This window comes from Triticum dicoccoides, chromosome 4B, assembly GCF_002162155.2.
Source record: "Triticum dicoccoides isolate Atlit2015 ecotype Zavitan chromosome 4B, WEW_v2.0, whole genome shotgun sequence".
In the NCBI taxonomy this organism is placed as follows: Eukaryota; Viridiplantae; Streptophyta; class Magnoliopsida; order Poales; family Poaceae; genus Triticum; species Triticum dicoccoides.
The window spans coordinates 37,857,743-37,869,178 of NC_041387.1; the positions used below are offsets into that span (position 1 = coordinate 37,857,743).

The window sequence follows — 11,436 nt, forward strand, 5'->3', positions numbered from 1 at the left end:
GGGAGCGCCGCCACTGTATTTTTTTTTGCTGCTGTTCATGCCGCCGCGGGAATGTAGATCTGCTGCCGCCCGCGATCTGGGCCGTTTCGGGCGCCGGAGCGCTCCGATCTGTGCCGCGGTGCCGGAAAACCATTCTCTCTGTTTTTGTTTCGTTATTAATTGTTCTTAGTAGTATTAAGTTGCGCAGTTACAGGTGATTGCGGTTAGGGGTCTCTCGTGAATGAATTGATTGATAGTCTCATCATGCTGCTAGAAAGAATTTTCGTCACTGTTTCTTCCAACGAGAAAAAAATATAATAATCTCTGCATTTATTTAGCCAGCATCCTTCACTGCTAGATTGCGTAGATTCCCCTTTGATCGAACGATCGATGTGCAATAACTGTAGCTTTGTGCGAGCTTCTGCTGTAGGTAGAAAATGGCTGACGCCGAGGACATCCAGCCCCTCGTCTGCGACAATGGTACCGGTATGGTCAAGGTAAAGCCACCGCATTCCACGAGGGTCTTGCATCTTTGGTTCAGGGAAATGCCATAGTGCTTGTTGTAACATAACATTCGTGGTGGTGATGTTTGCAGGCTGGGTTCGCTGGAGATGATGCTCCCAGGGCCGTCTTCCCCAGTATCGTGGGTCGCCCACGCCACACCGGTGTCATGGTCGGGATGGGGCAGAAGGACGCCTACGTTGGTGACGAGGCGCAGTCCAAGAGGGGTATCTTGACTCTCAAGTACCCCATCGAGCACGGTATCGTCAGCAACTGGGACGACATGGAGAAGATCTGGCATCACACCTTCTACAACGAGCTCCGTGTCGCCCCAGAGGAGCACCCCGTCCTTCTCACTGAGGCGCCGCTCAACCCCAAGGCCAATCGTGAGAAGATGACACAGATCATGTTCGAGACCTTCAACACTCCTGCTATGTACGTCGCCATCCAGGCCGTCCTCTCGCTGTACGCCAGTGGTCGTACCACAGGTGAGCTCATCTATATTCAACTCTGGTCTTTTGAATCAGGAATCCTGGAATTTAGCATCTTCACATGTAGTTAGATGAGGTTAATCTGTCAAATTCTTTTGTGGTAGCACTAGTTTTGTTCTACGACATCTGGTAAATATTTGTCAACCAAACCTGATAGGCAGTTAATTGTCATCCTGTCATACACTGTCAATGTAACACATTTTTTCATTTATCAAAAACTCAAATGTGCCCTCTTGAACTTGTCAGGTATCGTGCTGGACTCTGGAGATGGTGTCAGCCACACGGTCCCCATCTACGAAGGATATGCTCTCCCCCATGCTATCCTTCGTCTCGACTTGGCTGGGCGTGATCTCACCGATTACCTCATGAAGATCCTGACTGAGCGTGGTTACTCATTCACCACCACTGCTGAGCGGGAAATTGTGAGGGACGTGAAGGAGAAGCTGTCCTACATTGCCCTGGACTACGACCAGGAAATGGAGACTTCCAAGACCAGCTCTTCTGTGGAGAAGAGCTATGAGCTGCCTGATGGGCAGGTTATCACCATTGGTTCTGAGCGTTTCCGTTGCCCTGAGGTCCTCTTCCAGCCATCCTTCATTGGGATGGAAGCTGCAGGTATCCATGAGACCACCTACAACTCCATCATGAAGTGCGACGTGGATATTAGGAAGGATCTGTACGGCAACATTGTTCTCAGTGGTGGTACCACTATGTTCACTGGAATCGCTGATAGGATGAGCAAGGAGATCACTGCCTTGGCTCCTAGCAGCATGAAGATTAAGGTTGTTGCTCCTCCTGAAAGGAAGTACAGTGTCTGGATCGGAGGATCCATCTTGGCATCTCTCAGCACCTTCCAGCAGGTAAATCAGCGTCGCAGCATCTTGCTTCATTCATTTCATTCATGGATTTGGTTGCTTTGCTTAACAGTGTTGCTTGCTTTTGCACTTGCAGATGTGGATTGCGAAGGCTGAGTACGACGAGTCTGGCCCATCCATCGTGCACAGGAAATGCTTCTAATTCTTCGGACCCAAGAAAGAAAGCCAAGAGGAGCCTTTATCGCGACCCTCCTGCTTCGTCTCTCTATTTTGTTGCTGTTTCTTCGTTAGCGTGGACAAAGTTTTCGGCTGCCCTACCGGTCACCGTTTCCTCCTATTCAAAGACTGTAATATCTATTGCTACTTGTGCTTCTCACTTGTGATTTTGGACACATATGTTCGGTTTATTCAATCAAATTCAATCAGATGCCTGGTGAGGCTACTAGAGAAATACGGGCGGTGTTCTGATTTTGTCATGTGTCACCTCTATCTTGTTAAATGAATAATATGAAGTCTCTTGATCCTACATGGTGTTGTCACATGCATGGATTCTCTTGCTCATTTCTTGTACGGTTCATTTTATTTAGCTTTCCGTCGTAATCTGTTTGAAATGGTGAGTGATCTGCTGTGTAGTGTGGCCTTTGCGCAATCGGCTTTTTGACGGTGGGTTCTGTGATGATCCCTACCTGATCTGATCTGATGTCTTTGCTTTCTTGGTCGGATGTGCTGGAATGTTCATGGCAAAGAATTCGATTGCTCAGGCTTTAGCAGCGCATGGTGGTACATGATTACGCTTTGCTGCCTGTGGCTTAGTGCCGTACAAGACATTCCTGTAAAAAGTGGAATCTCTTCTCTTTTCTTCCAGCAAGATGCGAGGGGAGAACGGGACCATTTGAATGTGATGGCATCATTTGCACCTGTTGCTGGTTTATTACTAGGATATTTGGGATCTAACAAGTTGGCGCCAATTGGGATGATTCTGTCTGCTGTCATCTCTTTGACAGGTATGCTATCGCTTAAAAGACCTGATCTGGTCCAATGTGGATGAGTTCGCCGGCCTGACGATTCCTCAGTCTGCATATATCATTTTTTGACATGGTCTTACCGAGATAGAAGGTTACAAAATAATAAAAGAAACGTCTTTATCTAACGATACTTGTGGGTGTTAATGAGATACTCTAAACCAAGTTCTTTTTTTAATTTGCATACACTCATGCTTCTAATATAAGTTTTTCATACAAGTTATTTCAAGTGTTTGTGGCAAGCAAATGTCAGCTAGATGAAATAGAATGGTAGCTAATTAACTACTTTGTTTATGTCAACTAGTAATAATGTACGTGCAACACACGTTTATATTAGGTAAGATATATCTGTTGCACATTGGTATTTGGTAAGATATCAATTACTTTTTTTGCAGGAATGGTAGGATATTAATTACATGACAGATTTCATGGGGTAGCGTTGAGTCAAAATGTGTTGATAACCAATGGCAATGATGGGTAATTAGAGCGTTAAACATGTTTGGTGCTCAACATTGGAGCGATTTGAACCGCTAGATAACATGATTTGACGGCCGAGATGGTTTGGATCTGCCCATTTGGGTCTTTTTATATTGGTATAGATGAATACTTCATTTACAAATTCAAACGAAGCCTTCAATGAAAGATATCTTGGTCTGCCAATTTTCTTGGGTAGATCAAAATCCAAGGCCTTTGAGTATCTTAAAGAGAGAATCTGGAAGTTGATCCAGGGGTGGAAGGAGAAATTCTTGTCTAGAGCGGAAAAGGAGGTCTTGATTAAAGCCGTGGCCCAAGCGATCCCCATCTATGCCATGTCCTGCTTTGACATCACCAAATCTTTCTGCGATGAAATTAGCTCAATGGCCTGTCGCTATTGGTGGAATAATCAAGATGAGGAGCGGCATCACTGGCTGAGCTGACAATGTCTTACGAGGCCGAAAACTGAGGGCCTCGGCCTTCGTGATCTCCACATCTTTAACCTGGCCGTGTTGGCTAGACAAGGCTGGAGACTACTACAAGACCCCGAGTCTTTATGTGGGAGGGTGTTGCGGGCTAAATATTTTTCTAACGGAAAGCTTCTGGACGTTGTTCCCGCCCCTGGCATATCGTACACTAGGCGCAACATCCTAAAAGGGGTGGACTTATTAAAAGAAGGGATTATCTGGAGAGTGGGGGTGGGACTAACATCAAGGTGTGGGAAGATCCTTGGATTCCCGAGGGCGATACAAGGAGGCCTAGATCTCTCCCAAGGCGCTCCCTAATCACTCTTTTAGCGGATTTGTCAATCCAAACACCGGGGGCTGGGACGAGGCGATGGTCCGTGATCTCTTACAGGAGGAAGACACGAAGGCCATTCTCTCCACTAGCATCTGCGAAGGGATGGAGGATAATTTTGCTTGGCATCTTGATCAGCGTGGCATCTTCTCTGTCAAATCTTCTTATAAGATTGGTGTTATGTTGCGCGATAGAAGGCTGGGAAGAGATGCTGCAAGTTCTAAGAAAAATTCTGCTAACAGCACTGTCAAATTTGACTAGAAGCATGTCTGGTCCCTAAAGGCCACCAGCAAGGTAAAGATGTTTGTGTGGCGCCTTGTCCACAACAGTCTGGCTAACTGCATGAAAATTCAAAAGTTGGGCGTGGACTTTGACACTGGGTGCCATGTTTGCCATAGGTTAAATGAAGATGGAGGCCACACCTTCCTGAAGTGCAAGAAAGCTGACACATTTTGTCTTTGGGAGAGACCTGAGAAAAGCTCATGCTCTGTAATTCAGCCCACTCCATGCTTCAGGAGCTGTGGAGGTGTGATGAAGACACGCAGTTGAAGGCCGTGACCTTTATGTGGGAGTGGTGGAATGTTCACAACAAGGCCAATGCTGGTGAGGCGGCTCCAAAGCCTCAAGTGGTTTGCCACCGTGTGGAGAAGCTGCTGATTGAGTCCTTGCGCCTGCGAAAACTAAACAAGCCTCCTAAGCCACCGGACATTCACAGATGGAGCAAGCCCCCAGTGCATCATGTGAAGGTTAACTTCGACGGTGCCTTTGATGAAAATACAGGTGCAGGGGTCTGGGTTTATGTGGTCCGTGATCAGGTTTGCGAATTTATCGCTGCTGGTGTGGGCAAGTCTATGAACCTGAAAAGTGCTTTGCAGTATGAATCTGTAGCCTGCCTTGCTGCCATTGACGGGGCAATCAGGATTGGGGCAAATTGAATCATCTTGAGAGTCTGATTCCTCAACCCTTGTACATGCTTTGAAGAGCAACGAATATGAAAAGGCAACCATTGGTGTGTTGGTGAAGGAAGCTAGAAGCCCATGCATTCTAAACTTTGATTTCTATGCTTTTTCTTTCGGCCGGTGCACTTGTAACTCTATATCCCATGAGCTTGCCAACCTGGGCATTCATTATGAGTCTTATGACTCCTCCTGGGAGGCCTCTGCCCCAATTGCATTGTAAAACTGTTAGCCAGTGACATTGTTGTGCGTGAAGTTTAATGGAATTTCCATTTTCCCGTCAAAAAATGAATACTTTGTTCTAATCATCTTGGCCTGACAAAGCTTGCAAAATAAACTTTATTTATGTCAATGTATACTTTGTTCTAACCATCTTGGCCTAACAAAGCTTGCATAATAACCTTGCCGCTGGTCTAACCATGCTAAGTTTTCAGGTGAAAGAAGTGGTGGACTATCTAGGTGTTATTGGTCGTAAGTGAACGAATATCTTTTTGTTATTTCGGTTTAAACGTCAAGTTCCTTATCATCAATGTTGCTCTTGAGAATGATTGAGGTTTAACCTTGGGAATGGTGGTGAGTGATTTTTACACACATCTTTATCCTTGTTTAAATTGTAAATCTCAAATATCTAGACGTTATTGATCGTAATTGAACCAATATCTTTTGCTTATTTCGATTTAAATGTCGAGTTATTTATCATCAATGTTGCTCTCGAGAACGATCGAGGTTTAACCTTGGAAATGGTGATGAGTGATTTTTACACTCATTTTTTCCTTGTTTAAATTGGACATCTCAGATATTCGGGCGTTATTCATCATAAGTTAACCATTATATTTTTGTTATTTTGGTTTAAACATCGAGTTCCTTATCATCAATGTTGCTCTCGAGAACGATCAAGGTTTTTACGCTCATTCTTATCCTTGTTTAAATTGGACATCTGAGATATTTTCTATGATTATCACTTCAACTTGCCCACTAATTAGTAATAATTGAAATTGAAATGGCATAAAAGTAGAGTATTTATCCTCTGCAATTGTGATGCAAAATGCACACATAAGCTCCTCTAAGCTTAGACCTTGCTTACGATCTAGGCATTATCGATCGTAAGTGAACCAAAATCTTCTCATTATTTCGGTCTAAACGTCGAGTTCAATGTTGCTTTCTCGAGAACCATCGAGGTTTAACCTTGGGGGTGTTGATGGCTGGCCTTTACACTCATTTTATCCTTGTTTAAACCGTACATCTTCGATTTTTTTGTGACTATCACTTCAACTTGCTTGCTGATCACTAATAATTGAAATGGCATAAAAGTAGAGTATTTATCCTCTGAAAATGTGATGCAAAATGCATGTATTAGCTCCCCCAAACTTAGACCTTGCTTGTCCTCAAGCAAAAGTGATGTTGGGGAACGTAGAAATTTATAAAAAATTCCTACGCACACGCAAGATCATGGTGATGCATAACAACGAAAGGGGAGAGTGTATCTTCATACCCTTGAAGATCGCTAAGCGGAAGCGTTTACCAACGCGGTTGATGTAGTCGTACAGCTTCACATTCCGCCCCGATCAAGTACCGAACATACGACACCTCTGCGTTCAACACACGTTCAACTCGATGACATCCTCGCCTTCTCGATCCAGCAAGACGGGTGAAGTAGTAGATAAGTTCCGGCAACACGACGGCGTGGCGACGGTGTTGGTGAACAATCTCTGCAGGGCTTCGTCTAAGCACTCCGGAAACTATGACGGAGGATAAACTAGAGGGGACAGGGTTGCCGGCACACGGCTTGGTGTTTATTGATGTGTCTTTGGTGCTAGCCCTTCCCCTCTATTTATATGTTGAGCCTTGGGGTCGAAACTTGGAGTAAAAGCCTCCACAAAGTCGGTTTCACCCGAAAGGCAAGAGTCCTTCTCGGACTCCAGGGCCAGACGCCAGGGTTCCCGGCGTCTGGACCCAGACACCAGGGACCCTGGCGTCTGGCCCCTGGACTCCACAAAACTATCTTTTGCGCTTTCCAAAAACCTTGTGGGCTTTCCCCTTTGGCCCAAATAAAGTGTTCTCGTACCCAAACATTTCGGGAAACATCTGGAACCCCTTCCGGTGAATTCTGGAATCCTTCCAGAGACCAAACACTATTATCCCATATATCAATCTTTATCTCCGGACCATTCGGAGTTCCTCGTCATGTCCGTGATCATATCCAAGACTCCGAACAACATTCGGTCACCAACATACATAACTCATATAATACTATATCGTCAACAAACGTTAAGCGTGCGGACCCTACGGGTTTGAGAACTATGTAGACATGACCGAGACATCTCTCTGGTCAATAACCAATAGCGGAACCTGGATGCCCATATTGGCTCCTACATATTCTACGAAGATCTTTATTGGTCGAACCGCATAACAACATACGCTGTTCCCTTTGTCATCGGTATGTTACTTGCCCGAGATTCGATCGTCGGTATCTTAATACCTAGTTCAATCTCGTTACCGAGAAGTCTCTTTACTCGTTATGTAGTGATGTGCACTACCGAGAGGGCCCAGAGATACCTCTCCGACAATCGGAGTGACAAATCCTAATCTTGAAATACGCCAACTCAACAAGTACCTTCGGAGACACCTGTAGAGCACCTTTATAATCACCCAGTTACGTTGTGACGTTTGGTAGCACACAAAGTGTTCCTCCGGTAAATAGGAGTTGCATAATCTCATAGTCATAGGAACATGTATAAGTCATGAAGAAAGCAATAGCAACATACTAAACGATCAAGTGCTAAGCTCACGGAATGGGTCAAGTCAATCACATCATTCTCCTAATGATGTGATCCCGTTAATCAAATGACAACTCATGTCTATGGTTAGGAAACTTTAACCATCTATGATTAACGAGCTAGTCAAGTAGAGGCATACTAGTGACACTATGTTTGTCTATGTATTCACACATGTATTATGTTTCCGGTTAATACAATTCTAGCATGAATAATAAACACTTATCATGAAATAAGGAAATCAGTAATAACTTTATTATTGCCTCTAGGGCATATTTCGTTCAAGTGAGAGGTCGGTAATAAAATATTACGGGCATGCAACAATCATACTTTGCGAAAGTATATTACACATAATAACACAACACTCAAATAGAAGCACATGCGGAGGTCATGACAATTTTACCTAGCACTGGATATTGTAAGTTTGGATGTTATGCAAGATGTTTGACCATACTCAGATCTTGTAATGTTTTTTTCATCTTAGTTCTTCTAGAAAGGTCTATGATAGAGCTTTAAATAAGAAGTGACATATGCTCAACTATCTTTTTATATTTTTTCAAGAAGGAATATCATTCAAGTGAGTAAAATTTTAGACAGCAAAATTATAGCCATGCATGAGAAGATCAAAGTTTATAGCAAATTTATTTGCTTTGGCCAATCACATGAATCTTAAGGTTTATTTCAACTTCAGTAAAGATGCTACACATATGGTCATAGTAACCATCAAGCATGGGTCTTATTCCCACAAGCAAAGCTTACCCTAAAAGAATAGGTTTCAAGAAAGGATTGACTCAACATAGAAGTAAAAAAGGCCCTTCACGGAGGGAAGCATATGGATTGCCAAGCGCTTAATGTTGGACATTCAAGAGTTTAGTCCGTTGAAACAACAATTTCCCCCATTTCCCCTTGTGATGGTGCCCCCCGTCACAAGTTCGCGGAAAATTATCATTCCCGCACAACCAAAACTCAAACAGAGAAGTTTTTAGTTGGTAGTGTGTTGCCTCTGAAGATGAAAATTTATGTGGATTGACTGCTGGGGAACGTAGCATGCAATTTCAAAAAATTTCCTACGATCACGCAAGATCTATCTAGGAGATGCATAGCAACGAGAGGGGGAGAGTGTGTCCACGTACCCTCGTAGACCGAAAGCGAAAGCGTTAGTTTAACACGGTTGATGTAGTCGAACGTCTTCACGATCCAACCGATCCAAGTACCGAACGTACGGCACCTCCGTGTTCAACACACGTTCAGCTCGATGACGTCCCTCGAACTCTTGATCCAGTAGAGGGTCGAGGGAAAGTTCCGTCAGCATGACGGTGTGGTGACGGTGATGATGACGTGATCTGCGCAGGGATTCGCCTAAGCACTACGACGCTATGACCGGAGGAGTAAACTATGCAGGGGGGCACTGCACACGGCTAAGAGAATAATTGTTGTGACTTTGGGGTGCCCCCGCCCCTGTATATAGAGGAGGAGGGGGAGGCCGGCCGGCCATAGGGGAACGCCAAGTGGGGGGAGTGCCACTAGGACTCCTAGTCCTAGTCGGCTCCCCCCTTCCTTCCAACGGAGAGGGGAAAGGGGAAAGAGGTGGAGAGGGAGAAGGAAAGTGGGGCCGCGCCCCCCAGCCCTTATCCAATTCGGATTGGGCTTGGGGGGGGGGGCGCCACCTCCTGCGGCTTCCTCCTCTCCACTATTTCCCATGAGGCCCATTAACTTTCCCTGGGGGTTCCGATAACCTCCCAGTACTCCGATAAATCCCCAAACCTATTTGGAACCATTCCGATGTCCGTATATAACCTTCCAATATATCAATCTTTACCTCTCGACCATTTTAAGACTCCTCATCATGTCCGTGATCTCATCCGAGACTCTGAACAAACTTCGGTCACCAAAACACATAACTCATAATACAAATCGTCATGAACGTTAAGCGTGCGGACCATACGGGTTCGAGAACTATGTAGACATGACCGAGACACATCTCCGGTCAATAACCACTAGCGGAACCTGGATGCTCATATTGGTTCCTACATATTCTATGAAGATCTTTATCGGTCAAATCGCATAACAACGTATGTCATTCCGTTTGTCATCGGTATGTTACTTACCCGAGATTCGATCGTCGGTATCATCATACCTAGTTCAATCTCGTTACCGGCAAGTCTCTTTACTCGTTCCTTAATGCATCATCCCACAACTAACTCATTAGTCACATTGCTTACAAGGCTTATAGTGATATGCATTACTGAGAGGGCCCAGAGATACCTCTCCGATACACGGAGTGACAAATCCTAATCTCGATCTATGCCAACTCAACAAGCACTTTCGGAGACACCTGTAGAGCATCTTTGTAATCACCCAGTTATGTTGTGAAGTTTGATAGCACACAAGGTGTACCTCTGGTATTCGGGAGTTGCATAATCTCATAGTCAGAGGAATACGTATAAGTCACGAAGAAAGCAATAGCAATAAAACTAAATGATCATAATGCTAATGTTGGAAATATGCCCTAGAGGCAATAATAAAAGTATTATTATTATATTTCCTTGTTCATGATAATTGTCTTTTATTCATGCTATAACTGTATTATCCGGAAATCGTAATACACATGTGAATACATAGACCACAATATGTCCCTAGTGAGCCTCTAGTTGACTAGCTCGTTGTGATCAACAGATAGTCATGGTTTCCTGGCTATGGACATTGGATGTCGTTGATAACGGGATCACATCATTAGGAGAATGATGTGATGGACAAGACCCAATCCTAAGACTAGCACAGAAGATCGTGTAGTTCATTTGCTAGAGATTTGCCAATGTCAAGTATCTCTTCCTTCGACCATGAGAGCGTGTAACTCCTGGATACCGTAGGAGTGCTTTGGGTGTATCAAACGTCACAACGTAACTGGGTGACTATAAAGGTGCACTACAGGTATCTCCGAAAGTATCTATTGTTTTATGCGGATCGAGACTGGGATTTGTCACTTCGTGTAAACGGAGAGGTATCTCTGGGCCCACTCGGTAGGACATCATCATATGCGCAATGTGACCAAGGAGTTGATCACGGGATGATGTGTTACGGAACGAGTAAAGTGACTTGCCGGTAACGAGATTGAACAAGGTATTGGATACCGACGATCGAATCTCGGGCAAGTAACATACCGATAGACAAAGGGAATTGAATACGGGATTGATTAAGTCCTTGACATCGTGGTTCATCCGATGAGATCATCGTGGAACATGTGGGAGCCATCATGGGTATCCAGATCCCGCTGTTGGTTATTGACCGGAGAACGTCTCGGTCATGTCTGCATGTCTCCCGAACCCGTAGGGTCTACACACTTAAGGTTCGATGACGCTAGGGTTATAAAGGAAGTTTGTATGTGGTTACCGAATGTTGTTCGGAGTCCCGGATGAGATCCCGGACGTCACGAGGAGTTCCGGAATGGTCCGGAGGTAAAGATTTATATATGGGAAGTCCTATTTTGGCCACCGGAAAATGTTTGGGATTTTTAGGTATTGTACCGGGAAGGTTCTAGAAGGTTCCGGAGTGGGGCCCACCTGCATGGGGGACCCACATGAACGTGGGTAGTGGGGGCAAGGCCCCACACCCCTGGTCAAGGCGCA

General features: G+C 44.8%; 1 protein-coding gene across 1 annotated transcript; it reads left to right on the forward strand.

Annotated features, from left to right (window-relative positions):
• The first annotated feature begins 166 nt into the window (after positions 1–166).
• LOC119294846 (actin-1) lies at positions 167–2,312 on the forward strand. The gene is made up of 4 exons (XM_037573123.1): positions 167–476; positions 575–968; positions 1,218–1,831; positions 1,923–2,312. The coding sequence occupies exons 1-4, from the start codon at positions 417–419 to the stop codon at positions 1,986–1,988; spliced, it is 1,134 nt and encodes a 377-aa protein (XP_037429020.1). The 5' UTR covers positions 167–416; the 3' UTR covers positions 1,989–2,312.
• Positions 2,313–11,436: the final 9,124 nt, after the last annotated feature.

What these genes read in the sequence shown, in the direction of transcription:
- LOC119294846 (XM_037573123.1), top strand. Translation starts at nt 417, where the DNA reads ATGGCTGACGCCGAGGACATCCAGCCCCTCGTCTGCGACAATGGTACC. An exon ending in ATGGTACCGGTATGGTCAAG is followed by an intron (nt 477 to 574) that starts GTAAAGCCACCG and finishes TGATGTTTGCAG; the next exon opens with GCTGGGTTCGCTGGAGATGA. An exon ending in CGCCAGTGGTCGTACCACAG is followed by an intron (nt 969 to 1,217) that starts GTGAGCTCATCT and finishes TGAACTTGTCAG; the next exon opens with GTATCGTGCTGGACTCTGGA.